The 13,537-nt window shown below is 36.0% G+C and overlaps 2 protein-coding genes and 3 long non-coding RNA genes across 7 annotated transcripts in view; 1 reads left to right on the forward strand and 4 right to left on the reverse strand.

The window, feature by feature from the left end:
- Window positions 1-13,265, reverse strand: part of LOC130687264 (protein-serine O-palmitoleoyltransferase porcupine-like) — a 44,334-nt gene extending 31,069 nt beyond the window's left edge. The window contains exons 1-8 of the mRNA XM_057510418.2: window positions 13,110-13,265; window positions 12,714-12,983; window positions 12,441-12,642; window positions 12,304-12,370; window positions 11,875-12,033; window positions 11,707-11,813; window positions 11,427-11,644; window positions 10,847-11,353 (exon numbers count right to left, since the gene is read on the reverse strand). Coding sequence (XP_057366401.1) covers window positions 10,923-11,353; window positions 11,427-11,644; window positions 11,707-11,813; window positions 11,875-12,033; window positions 12,304-12,370; window positions 12,441-12,642; window positions 12,714-12,960 — 1,431 coding nt within the window. The 5' untranslated portion in view covers window positions 12,961-12,983; window positions 13,110-13,265 and the 3' untranslated portion in view covers window positions 10,847-10,922. The remainder of the gene's footprint in view (window positions 1-10,846; window positions 11,354-11,426; window positions 11,645-11,706; window positions 11,814-11,874; window positions 12,034-12,303; window positions 12,371-12,440; window positions 12,643-12,713; window positions 12,984-13,109) is intronic.
- The window catches only part of LOC130687298 (structural maintenance of chromosomes protein 2-like), a 60,937-nt gene that overhangs the window by 28,466 nt on the left and 18,934 nt on the right, over window positions 1-13,537 (forward strand). The gene's annotated exons all lie outside the window — the stretch shown is intronic.
- LOC130687314 (uncharacterized) lies at window positions 1,052-1,609 on the reverse strand. Its single transcript, XR_009000111.2, has 3 exons — window positions 1,457-1,609; window positions 1,290-1,392; window positions 1,052-1,203 (listed from the first exon to the last, which is right to left on the reverse strand). It is a non-coding gene; the product is annotated as an uncharacterized LOC130687314 (long non-coding RNA).
- On the reverse strand, window positions 6,951-8,498 carry LOC130687312 (uncharacterized). Its single transcript, XR_009000109.1, has 4 exons — window positions 8,366-8,498; window positions 7,686-8,297; window positions 7,443-7,594; window positions 6,951-7,384 (listed from the first exon to the last, which is right to left on the reverse strand). It is a non-coding gene; the product is annotated as an uncharacterized LOC130687312 (long non-coding RNA).
- LOC130687304 (uncharacterized) lies at window positions 9,709-10,624 on the reverse strand. Of its 3 annotated transcripts, none has more exons than XR_009420827.1 (3): window positions 10,362-10,621; window positions 10,090-10,156; window positions 9,709-10,026 (listed from the first exon to the last, which is right to left on the reverse strand). It is a non-coding gene; the product is annotated as an uncharacterized LOC130687304 (long non-coding RNA). The 3 variants fall into 3 exon arrangements; XR_009420828.1 differs by having other exon boundaries at window positions 10,483-10,617; XR_009000096.2 differs by having other exon boundaries at window positions 10,090-10,624.

The raw sequence follows: 13,537 nt of genomic DNA on the forward strand, positions 1-13,537 counted from the left end.
AGGAGGAAATCAGCTAAGAGCTTGCGGACTCATCAATAAACGCAAAACTATTAAAAAATTATAAGATAGCCTGAAACCAAATTGTAAAGAAAATTAATTTTAGTTTCCAGCACTTCGGTACAGGTATCATCGTCAACGTGGGCGCAGGTGATTTTTCCATGTTCATTGTATCAGGTCACCAACCTCTACTAGATGAGTCAAGAGGAAATGAGGTTACACGAACAGAAAATTAACCATACAAGTCAACTGATAGATAAAAATACCATGATGCGTGGAAGTGAAATACACCACATCACAACTGTTAAAACTGTCAGAACATTTTCTGATTCATTGATCTTCATCACCTAGCCTATACCAAGAAAACCAAACACAATTAGTGCAGAACATTTTGCTGATGAAAGTTAACATATACCTGACAAATTTACTGCAGACCAGCAATTCCAGATGGACTCCCACACAACATTCCAGATAAACAAAACAGTAGTAATTCTTAAACAAACATCTTACAATAGTGGTAAATATAATGCAGTAACTGGTAAATATAACATCTCACATGAACAACAAATGTGAACGGAACCATTCGAAAATGAAGTAAACAATTTCAAAAATGAATTTGCACAAAAAGGATTTTAACTAAAAAACTACCTGAGAACGAAGTTTTTCCTTCCACCTTTTCGTAATTTTAAAATCAATTAAAGAAACATAATTTTTAAACAAATCTCACTGTGTACCTTTTTGTTGGTTGAATTTGGAAATGGCTTACTAGTTGGAAAAAGTTTTTTTCTTTTACCCCAAATTTGCTTTCCGGGCAGCGCACTTCTAACCTTCTCTGCTGATCCCAGTATCTGCATGACCCGCTGCAGAATTATCACAAGTGAAGAGGAAATGGGGGACAATGCTAGCGTGCTAGTATGGTACACCGCTAGCGCGATGCAGCCGAAAAAAATTTTAAGTCCGACTAGGTCGCCGATATCTATCGCCTAGTTGGGCGATAGATATCACCAGCAAAGAGAAAAACCAAATGTTAATACTCAGCCGTGATGGTGTCGGATCGGTATATCCAAAAATTACGAAAGGTGCCTAGCATGCGAATTTTTTTTTTCAAATCCAGCAGTACTTCGTCCTAAGGCCACAGCAGGAAGTCCCGTACTTTAAGGTATGTAGAGTCTGACTCAGATTTTTTCACTTCATTTGCCAGTTTAACTAGAAAATAAGTAAAGACATTGTTGAGTAGAAGCTAAAAGCATCTGTGTACGCTAATGCACACTTATAATTTTGCCATTTTATACCACTGATATAGTTTCTGTTATGTGATATGTCACCATAATTGTTATTGTGCTCGGTCCAGCAGTGCAAATTATTCTCAACATCAGTGTACTTTCAGATTGGAATCTAAATAATAAACATGATGAAAGTTATTGCTTTGCAATTTGATGTATCAAAAGGCTTTAGTTACTTTTTATATGCTTCTGATGTAAGAGTTGCCAACAATGTTATTATGGGTCTGGTATGTTATAAGCTGTTGGTTGAAAAGGAAGAACATTTCATTGACGACCAGGAATGTTGAAACTCACTGAGAATGGCGCCTTCGTGGTTTTTTCTCGCTTCTTCTTCTGTCCATGTATGAAACATTTTTTGTTACATAAAAAAGTATAAAAATTGTGTTACATGTTAATTTTTTAAATCTTAATTTTTGATTCCTGAAACTTGTGCCGCAAAAACGAGCTCACCTTTTACTGAAATAACAAACGTTGGCTAAGCGAAGGAATTAAAAGGTTCGCTAAACGTCCGCAACGAACGCCACGAGTTGTGGCACGAATAATGGGTGGAATAAGATTTAGAAATTGATGAAAATTAATTTAATATAGTTTAATTTTGAAACTAATTCACAGATTAATAACATGACTTAAACTGAATTTTATTTAAAATGGGACTGAAGTGGTTCAGTTGTGGGAGACAATGTGTTGTTAAAACAAAGTGAAATTTCTCATGTTACTGTTCACAGAAATCAGATGTATATGAATTAATTAACGGAATTTTTAATGAAATATGAATAAGAAAACCCATCATGGTCATATCCGTTACATAACCTGAAAAAGCATAGGGGACGAAACGCATACTCAACCTTACAATTCCTAAATCCTCTTTTGCGTTATAGCCGTCTGCGCCTCGTCTCATCTCTCGTGCTGCCCTTTTGCGTTTGACAAATACACAACTTGGTCTGAACTGAATTTGGTGTTGTTGTGTTGGTGTGTTAATACCAGAAAAAAAATTTAAAGCAGATATGGGACACATTAATCGTGGCGTTCGTTGCGGGCTTTTGGAGAACCTTCTTATGTCCTGTTCTCAGCTGACCATTTCTATTTCAGATATCTCAGGAAAAAAACAAACAGTAAGTTTTAAAAAACAAACACGTAATGGTTAAACAAGAGTGTTGTGATCTGATCAGTAGATTGTAAAACTTACTCAATTTTTTATTGTTTAATGTATTATAATAAATGTTTAAATATTAAGAATTCTTAGCAAAGACAAATTCCATTTACAAGTTTCAGTTTAAATTAATGCAGATACGAGCCATATTATTCTTTGAAGTGTTGCTCCTTTATAGTGTCTGATGCTGTGAATTACAAAACAGTACATGGACAAACCATGAAGTGAGAAGAAACCATGGGGGCAACATTCTAAATGAGTTTCAACATCCCTGGTCATCATCAATGCAATGTTCTCCTCTTTTAACTGACTGCCTGTAACTTATCCAACATCTAATAACATATTGTTGGCAACTCTTATACCAGAAATGCTAGTGGCACAATCAAATCTATTATGAAGGTAATTAGTCTTTTGATACTTCAACTTGAAAACAATAATTCTCATCATGTTTCTTATTTAGATGCCAATCTAAAAGTACACTGATGTAAATAATCTGCACTGCTGGACCAAGCACAATAACAATTATGGTTTCACATCGCATAACAGAAATTATATCAATGGTATAAAACGACAAAATTATAAGTGTGCATTTGCGTACACAGATGGTTTTAGCTTTTACTCAACAATGTCTTTACTTATTTTCTAGTAAAATTGGCAAATGAAGTAAAGAAATTTAAGTCAGACTCTACATACCTTAAAGTACGGGACTTCCTGCTGTGGCCTTAGGACGAAGTACTGCTGCAAAGAATGATACTTGCATGACTGTGAATTGCTGTTCTACCTGCCGTCCTTATATACGCGACGGCGTATATGCTGTATGTTTCACATTCTACCTTGACCTTTTGCAGTGACCTCGAGTAGAAGAATAACCTTAGGCAATTCTATTACAGAGAATAAAATATCCTCTGGCTCTTTAATTGTAGATCTGCCGTGTTTGGTGCTGTTACGGTGTTTCAGGCCTTGGAACGTGGATTTGAAAAAAAAAATTCACATGCTAGGCACCTTTCGTAATTTTTGGATATACCGATCACACACCATCGCGGCTGAGTATTAACATTTGGTTTTTCGCTTTGCTGGTGATATCTATCGCCTAGTTGGGCGATAGTAGCGACTTAGTCGGGCTTAAAATTTTTTTCGACTGCATCGCGCTAGCGGTGTACCATAATGGCACGCTAGCATTGCGTCAAATATTTGATTTATTTAAAAAGTGATTAATTTAATGAAATAATAGCAATTTTACCGGAATCAGCATTAAATTTTGAGTATAACCTGTGATATTCAATCAATTCCGATGAGTATCAGTTCTTAAAGAAAAAAATTTTAAGCCCGACGAATTAAGCCCGGGCTTATTTGGTCGGGCTTAAAATTTTGCCATAATAAAATGCAGATATGGGCAGCACTACTCGTGGCGTTCGTTGCGGACTTTAGAGAACCCTCTTATGTTCTACTCTCAGCTAACCTGTCGTGTACCCCGGTAAATAGTGAGCTTGTTTTTGCGTTAGAAATTTCAGGAAAAAACAAACAAACAAACAAAATTAAAGATATATATAGCAAACTTTTGATGGTGAAAGAACCGTATAGTGAAACTGACTATCAGGAGAACGTAAGTTTTACCCAAGCTTTCTACTATCTCATGTATTATATAAGTTTAGACGAGAACCTTATTTATATCACAATATTTTATAGCATGACAATAAAAAATTTGTATCTTTTTTAGCTGATTAATATATCTGGGATTTAGAGGATTGATTTCAGTATTGAGGTTTTCAACAAATATGAAATCCAACCCATTTACCAATTGTAATTCAGAAGTTGTGCAGCTGTTATTAATCCTGAAAGCATTCTAAAAGAAGAATGCATGACAGGTAAAATTAGTATTATAACAGTCCATAAGTATCTGTCATCTGTGTTCTTTAGAAAGAATTATTTCTAGGGAATGTGAGTAAAAGGACCCATATTTGAGATTTGTGAGAACCAACATACAGGTAGGATGCCTTTTTAGCTATTAGCAACTGTATGCAAACAATTTGCAAGATATGTATTTGTTCTATTCTGGACTGAACATAGAAAGTCACTTACAGCATACATTTATCGCTAGCACTAAAACTAAAACATTTACTTTCCATCTCAGTTAGTATACGAAACCATGACCTTTGATTTTGGCTGTCTGTGCTTTAGAACAAATATATTGTATGATGAAAAAAAGATCCTGATGAAATTGTCTACGCTATTTTTTGAAGCTTGTGAAACTATCTGTAAATCAGTCTGAAATCATGTAAAACACATAGTTTCTGAGGTAGAGGGTCTGCCTACTGAAGTCGAAAGTCTAGAGTTCGAGTCAAATCAGAGAAATGTTCCGTGTAGTCCGATGTGGATGTGGACATAATCAATCAATATATTGTGAATTGGACGCATTAGAATATGATTACAAATGCAAATAGGTTTCCCTCAAAAGACATGGAAAAATAGTTAATGTAGATGCAAGATTCGTGGCTCTATGGTTGAGTATCGTCATCGCATGCTATATTATAAAGGATCGATACCCAACAGAGTAAAAAAAAAACAGCAATGAAATATATACTTAAATTCAAATATTGAATCCAAAATTTCGCTTGACCAGAAATCCATTTCATTATAGCATGCATTTTAAGACGGAAATATTAAGTTGCGTTGGGGCGCACTATAGTATTATTACTTGTGCAAATAGGTTATCTTTAAAATATATGGGAAAATGGTTAAATTATTTGCAAGACTCATGGCTCAGTGGTTGAGCATCGGCATTGTGTGCCAAAAGATGAGGGTTCAACTCCCGAAATAGTCACATGAATGAAAATGATAGTTTCAGTTGAAACAACATATAGGCAAATGCATATACTATCAACTGTATCAAGCACCGAACAAACGTTATCTAAATATTGGATTAATTATCTATTACTATTATCGATCTAAAAAGAACTTAATGTCTCCGGTTAAAACCCGTTGTGTAGTAGTGGTATAAATATACAAGTTTCTCAATACTCAATAAAGAGGAACTTAACTTATTTATTAAATATTTGTTACTGGTTACAAGATTAACTGTTAGTAAAATATCCGTTCACGTGCTTCGCACGAAGTTTCCCAACTCGACTGGCCCCGTGGAATCGTGACACCTGGGAAGGTAGGAAGCCTGTGGAATCGGAAACATGACTGGGAATCGAACCAGAGACCTTCGAGTTGTGAAGCGGATGCCTTGCCTTTCTGGCATCTGCCCCCCTATATCCCCCCATTGGGATTTGGTTTTCTATTGACTCGTCGCTATAGCTACCTTAATGTGTTGAAGATATAGATCTTTAATTTACATTCATTGTAGCTCAACGGTAGAGCATTGGAAAGTTAGCTGGGTACCTAGGGTTCAAATCCCATGATTGTAAATATGTAATGACAGTGTACGTAGATGTTTGCTCTAATGGTTGAAGAAATAAATTATTGTTTTTTTTCAAATTGATAAATTGACTTGTATGGTTTCCCTTGTGATTTTGATTTTACACACCTTTACTTAAACATCATTAACTTAACTCATATAAGGTTTCATATGAACGGAATTTTCACGAATGAATTTGTTATGATATCAGAATGTAACTTGACTCTTTTGAGGACCGAACACCAGATCTTCGGCATACCTCGCCGATGCTCAACCGTTGAGCCACGAGTCACATATATAACGATGATTCGTTTTATTGTCTATTTTAGGAAATCTATTTTCATTGGAAAAAATTTCCATTCGCTTTCCATATGTCGCCTTATTTGAGGTTTGAACTCAAGACCTTCGGCACCGCATACGTACGCTCTACCAACTAGCCATTACCGCTATGAACTTCAGTTACTTATTCTTGTATAAATACTAGTTGCATGGTCTTCAATTTCTTTTTAAGTTCAACAACTTTGTCGTTTTAGACACAATGAAATAATAAACATGACTTACAGCTCAACCGTTGAGCACCGGCATAGCACGCCGAATGTTTAGGGATCAAACCTCGATGAGTCTTCTAAAATACCAAGAAAATTAACAATAAAAATTAGAGATCTACAGTGCATTGCATGTACCATTACAAATGTTTATCAACTGCCAGTTGATGGCTCCGATGGTGTTATATCGCAGAATACTTAACAGAGTAGATTCATCTTCAAACGGTGAGCGTTACATCACCGTTCGATTCCTACAAGTCCAAATCAGGACAACGTCTGATAGGACAAGCTGCTGATAAACGATAAACCAATGGAAACAATGCTTACCATCAAAGGTGGCAAAAACAATAAAGGTTAATAAAAGCTAAATAAAAAAAAAATTGATAAATGTAATGTGCGAAAACAGACAATGAAAGAAACAAATTTTGGAAAAAATATTTCATAACAAAAAATTTTATTGACAATTCTCTGCACATTAGATTATTTTTGCAACTTTAAAAAGGCACAATAGCCCTTTCAAAAGTTGCCGTCAACCCAGGCAGGGGGAGACACTGCCTTGTTGACCCACCGGGGAGATTACCCGGTGATTGGCTAAGAGAAGCCGGAAGAAGAGCCGAAGATTTGGAACATTTTTACTGGAGCGATTAACCTTTAGTTCGGATTTGTGGATAGCCACGTCGCCCTCCGTGAACACATCATCGGACTAAGCGGACCCCCACGTCCCCTTTCCGGCCAGAGCCCTCCAAACCTCGGTATATGTTATTTTTATATATACCGTACAGTAGGGGCATGACCCCCTACGGGCTTATTACGAGTCAAGGGGAAACGGGGCTACGGAAAGGAAGGGAGCCCAGATATGCACTTCAGTTTTTAAATAATTAATACCATAATACACGGGAATACACAGGCGGCTGATGGAGGGAAATTCAATTCCGTACTTCAAATTATTATAACTTTTCGTCATCACATCCCAACCAGAAACCTTCGCAGGGTCACTGTTGCTATTAATCTAAATTAAGAAAATAAAACATAGATAAGCATAAAACATTCTTATTGATATAGCTTACATGGTACATAAATCCATCATCTGCCATATTCCTGTAGATTCCTGGCAGGAGCTTCTAAAAGGCTATGCAGTTGCAAATGATCACCATGGCCAAAACTTGAATACGAAAGTTTGGAAGAATTCTTCGTCTTGGCCACAGAGATCTTCCGTGGGCTTTCCGATTGGACGTTCCATGCACCATAAAAAACAGAAAGGTTACAAAATTGGTTGTTTTGATCACTAAACGTTAAGGTAAATAATGTACCTGGTCTCGGCAGTCTTAACAGCAATTTCCATTATAACCTCATATCACCTCATTTTATGGGAAAAGAATTTGGTAGGCATCAGTTCAGAATAAAAATTGTTGCATTCAAATCTTTTGACAGGTGGGATTTAGAAATGGCGCCTACGATTTTCAAAACCATTAAATCCTTGTTAGCATTGGAAAAATTGCTGTTGATGCAGGCATTCATTTGGGACATGACTAATGAACTGCTTCATGGATACATCTCTTTTTTTTAGTCCTCTCCAGGATGACATGAATTCCAGCACTTAGCGATATATCAATTAAAATAGTACCACCTTTTAATATTTTTGACTCCATGATTCGTCTTTGTTGCAATTGGGAAGGCAAGGCAACTGATCTATGGTAATTTATTCATCACACTTGCTGTAACCATTGTCCCAATGTATCAGCTTTTCTGTCAACAGTAGTTTGCTAATACGACATTGACGATTAAAATTAAAAAACTAAACAAACTCAGCGGAAAAGCATTACCAGGGGGTAACATCATGCATGTTGACGAAGAATCCTAGGTTTATATCCTAGGTTATCATGTACATGGCAGAATATCCACATTGCCTGGATGGCCCAATCCTTTGCGTAATGACACAAATAATAAATAAAAAATATTGAATTGAAAACAAATTTAACTGAAGTTTTACCAAACAGCCAGCTAGCACCTCTGAATTCCAAAACTACGCCTACACATTTGTATCAAGCCTTTCCAGCATGTCTCACCTTTGGCATTTGTTTCGGTTGCTTTCGCCGATAGCAGTGAAACAGAAAAAAAAGGCCGATATTTTTTTTTTTTTTTTTTTTTGGGGGGGGGTAAAACGGATTGCCAAATCGACCGGTAGATGGCGATAGCAGTGAAACAGAAGCAAAGACCGATATTTTTTTTTTTTTTTTGGGTAAAACGGATTGCCATAATTATGTGACAGCCAGAAATGACATTTTATCGATTACTTATATAGTACATGATGACAAAAAGGAATAAAACACAGGCCTGCCCTGGATTTCGTGTTTTTTAAAAAACGAACGATCCATCGAATTGAACTTTAGAAAACGCCCCATAGGTGGCTGAATGTCTTTTTTTTAGGAAAGTGACAACTGGAAAAACGTGGGACTGCATTGCGGTATTTACCTGCAGGGCCATATTAAATCGAAATTGCTGTCGAAATATGATATACGTATGATATGATATAAAGGCATGGCCCTACAGCGTAACGTAAAAGAAGAAAAAGTCGGGCTGATTTTTAAACCTTAATGTACATCAGATGGCCGTGAATGATAAGGTTATAATAATAGCACGAGGTATATCTTCATACTATGATCTATACTTATCAGGTATACCTTTCCTTTAGTGTGATACATAATGCTAGTAGTCTCTGTTAACGAAGTAGTGTTACAAGTATATGCAACTAGCGCGATCAACCAATAGTGAAATCGCAAAACAAACACGAAAAAAGCCGCCACCCCATTTCATTTATGATCAAAATGCTTAAAATGTTTGGAATATTAATGTTCATTTTTTACTTTTTGCCAAGTTGAAAAAAAAAATACCAGAAGTGACCAGAAATAGCCTATATCTCCAGAAATACTGGGCCCACAACAAAACAAATATGATTTTCGTGATTCTCGTGAAATTTAAGGTGTGTTTGACCTATTTTGACGAAAAGTCCAATTGGGCCAAAATCGCGATTTTTCATGAACAAGAATGTTCAGGGAAATTTGCGATTTTTGACGATTTTCGGGGATTTCTTACTGACACATGGATTCGACCCCAAATTTCACAAGGATTACGAAAATGTGGTTCTTTTTTTCATTCAGACCAACAGATAGTGAGTTATTAGGCATTTTCAAACCGGAAGTTATACTGAAAGTTAAAATTTCGAAAATTTAAAAAATGAACTATGTTCTCCTTTACAAGTTACAAAAGATCTGCGTAATTTCAAACGTAAGCTATAGTAAATTAACATAACATGGCCTTTCAAAGTTCTTAAAGTTCAGTTTTAAGGTACGACCTGTATACCACTTCAAAGCACTACCCCACACATAATAATCGAAGCAAATGTTTCAAAACCATCCCCTTAATTTGATAGCCATCAGAATTAAGGTGATAGTGGAACAGATATGGTTATTACCGGAAAAAGTAAACGGGAGATCCAATTCTTGCGGAATATTGATAGCAAATAGCACATCTTGTTAGAATTTCTTGAAGGTCCAACAAAAAAATCTTCTGTTACAGACTGTGAATATTTTGTTGTATTGGGAAATTACTGCTATACATGTAGTTTTTGCATTAATATGCAGGCATGAACATCTGCATTTAAATAAATAAATAAGTTACCATTGATTCACAAAGTAATAAAATCATGCAACAAACCACAATATGTGCAGAGTACACAACAGAACACATCTGTTACTTTTAACTCCACTACTGGATATGCCTACTAATAAAGCAGAATAAGATTAACATGTTGCAAATGTAAAAGTAGTAATTAATCATCTTAATAATCCTGAAAATTGGCTTTTGGTTGTAAAAAACAAAAGCCATCAATTTTCACCTAATATCATGCACAGTTCTTCTTGTAACACTGGCTTTACCCAGAATGATACAACATGAGACCTGGTTTTCCAAAAGTATGTTAATATTACCTCACTCTAAACCCAAGTGCAACGGCTGACATTTCGTTTAGGTAACGAAGCAGTGCAATATTTGCACATGGATAATAGCGGTGGAGGTAAAAACAACAACAAAAAACAGAAATAACGATACCGTTCAGACGAGGGAAACTCAAATACACGTTGTCAACGTAAAAACAAAGTAAACAATGAGAATCACATGACAACAAAAAATAATAATAGTTCGATTTCAGGCGCTAGAGGCTGATGAAACTGCAGCGCCATCTACTGGAAATACAGTTTGGACAGGTTTTTTAAAAATAAGCCCGACAAAAAAAGTTCGACAAAAATAAGCTCGACTTTTCGGCTTGACCGGTAGATGGCGATAGCAGTGAAACAGAAAAAAAAGGCCGAAATTTTTTTAATTTTTGTTAAAACGGATTGCCATAACGAGATACTTTGTCAAGTGAAACCAGTTTTTCAGCAAATCCTCTCATTTTATTGAGTACAATGTAAACGTTTGCAGTGTTTCAAAATATTGGACGGATGGTTATTTCAGAATGATTTGCAGTTGCTTTTGAAATTACACAAGATTTAAATTAAATAATTAAAAGCGAAAGTGCTCACAATGATCCAATGGCTCGAAAAATTCAGCCATTTCCACTTTTTAATGGCATGCAACCAGCTATAGCCCTCTTCTTGCAGTTTGGAGGAATCGAACATAAGTCCCAAATAAGCTAAATGGAACATAGCCAATAAACTAAAACAAAAATTGCTAATTCTTACAACCCAGTGACTCTCTTTCCACTGGTGTCCACAATTCGAACCACATTTTCGAGCTTGAATACAAGCACTAAAGACAGATGCAAATTTCTGGCGAATGGCATGTTCGGTATATGTATAGAATCCGAGGGACAAAAGTACAGCCGCTAGCTGAAAATTTAGCCCATGAAGAAGCGCGCTCAAGCCATAAGTTCCGAGGATAGCAACAAATGTTCCATATGGTCGAGCGACACGGAAAACATCTGCAACACAGTTAAAATGAAATTAAAACATCTTCCAACTGTAACGTTGAGAAAGTGAACCAAATGCACTTACAGGTTTTAAGCCAAGTATGCATAGGGACATTCCAATGAATTACGACTTCAACCAAAGAACGCGGCAATTCAATGTGCCATGGCCTGGTTACTGTCACGCTCCATCGGCCTGTCTGGGAAGTGTCTATTCCGGCTGCTAACGCAGTGAGCTCTGACAAATACGAAACGAAATAGTGGCTACTTCGGAATGACATTGCGTCACGATAAGCCAAAAACCACCTGTTGACACAATCAACATTAATTAGTATTAATTATACATTAACATTATAACTTTTTGATACTTGGATGACCCAGATGGTATCAGCCAAAGCGTAAAGCAAGCTGATATTGTTAGAAAGAGTAGCGACAGTACAAATGCCTGGAGAATATTAACGATACATCTTCCAAGCTGTAAATTAAACGATTCCAAGTTAGATTTACAACTAACAATTTAGATATATATTAATTACACAACGATTGCGATTTTCAATGTTCAGATAATCTTTATATGGGATCCAAGGTCCAAATGACACAGTTCCCACATTATACAGGTACCCAAAATAAGGCAAGGGCTTGGGTAAGTTTGGTAAGACATTTTCATCCAACTGGAAACCAATTGATATGGCTCTCTAAAAAGATATAAAAGGTATACATTTTTAGAAAGTGTACAAACATATGTAAAAGTAAATAAAAGTAGATAAAAAATATAAAAGTCTAAAAAAAATACTTAAATATACAGGAAATGTACAAATAAATATAGAAATAAATGAAAAAAAAATGGAAAAAACTGAAAAAAATGTAAGAAATATAAGTAAAAAATAAATGTAAAAATAAATGTAAAAATAAATGTATAACAAAAGTATAGCCAACATAAAATTTGTTCAAGCTATACGTCATACCATGGCCACAAGCATCTGCGCAGCTCGAATCATATGCCAATGCACAGCCTCGACGATAAAAAGTTCGCTGCATCAAACAATGACACTTTTAGGATTACAACCAGTTTTTCCTTTAGTCAGCACATACAATAGTTTACCATATCAAAAGAAATGAAATGCACATCAACATGCACATCCACCCATTGCTTTTCTTGGACTTATTGGAGGAAGCAACTAGTGACAAGTATGCAATCACTCCTTGTGCTAGCATGTAAAACAAATGATGGCCAAAGAAATGGTACATGACCATTGAACCACAGGCGATTGATACAATATGGCTCAACTGCTGGGGAATCTTCACTAAATTCAATAGTTATAATTTTGAATTGATACAGTTTATCCAGGAACCAAATTTGGGATAACTTCATTACCAGTTTGTGTTGTTATCCTGTACACTACACACCAAGCCACTGCCTTGAAAATATGATTTAAACCATCACTTATGGTTGGGTAGATGCAGCTATAGTACAGCTGATACAGAGACATGGGAGGAAGGCCTTCCTGTTCGTTCCATGGTGACAGTTTATCTTCATCTGCAAGAGCATAGTTATCTGGGTAAAAATCTGGGTAGAAATCCTCTTCTCCTTCAGGGCCTACATCATAATCATAATCAGCCATGACAAACAGTACTTCGGTATATCCTGCGTAAGTGGAGAAATGGTAATAAAAAAGGATGAAAAACTTACTTATTATTTGCAAATATGATACATGTACTACAGTAATGAAACAAATGTACAGTAAATTAGACAAATAGCATTGATTATCACCTTTATTGGAAGTGGGGACGGCGAATCTTTTAAAGTCTCGACATGACGAACTCCGTATTTTGCGCCGAATGGAAATATCGACGCCCCAAAAAAATGTGGTTTTACCGGTACGCACACACTACACCCAACCAACCGTTTCGATATTCGAATGGTGTAGCAGACGAACAAAATCTATCTTTTAGAAAAATGCCAGAAGGCGCCCAATTCATCATGCTACTTTAGAGATTTTGCTTTCAGTAATCGATTTAATTCAGTCTCTGTATGACAATTGAAACAATGAAATTTCGTTTTCAAAATTGAATCACGCACGTACGCATAGTTTCCAAGCACGAAAACGAATTTTCAAGTAACAATCAGTCTAGCAAAAAAAAGGAAATTTTTATTTAACCTCAGAAATTACCTACGAGATGGCACCAGTTGAATGTTAT

Source organism: Daphnia carinata, chromosome 4 (assembly GCF_022539665.2).
Source record: "Daphnia carinata strain CSIRO-1 chromosome 4, CSIRO_AGI_Dcar_HiC_V3, whole genome shotgun sequence".
Taxonomy (NCBI): Eukaryota; Metazoa; Arthropoda; class Branchiopoda; order Diplostraca; family Daphniidae; genus Daphnia; species Daphnia carinata.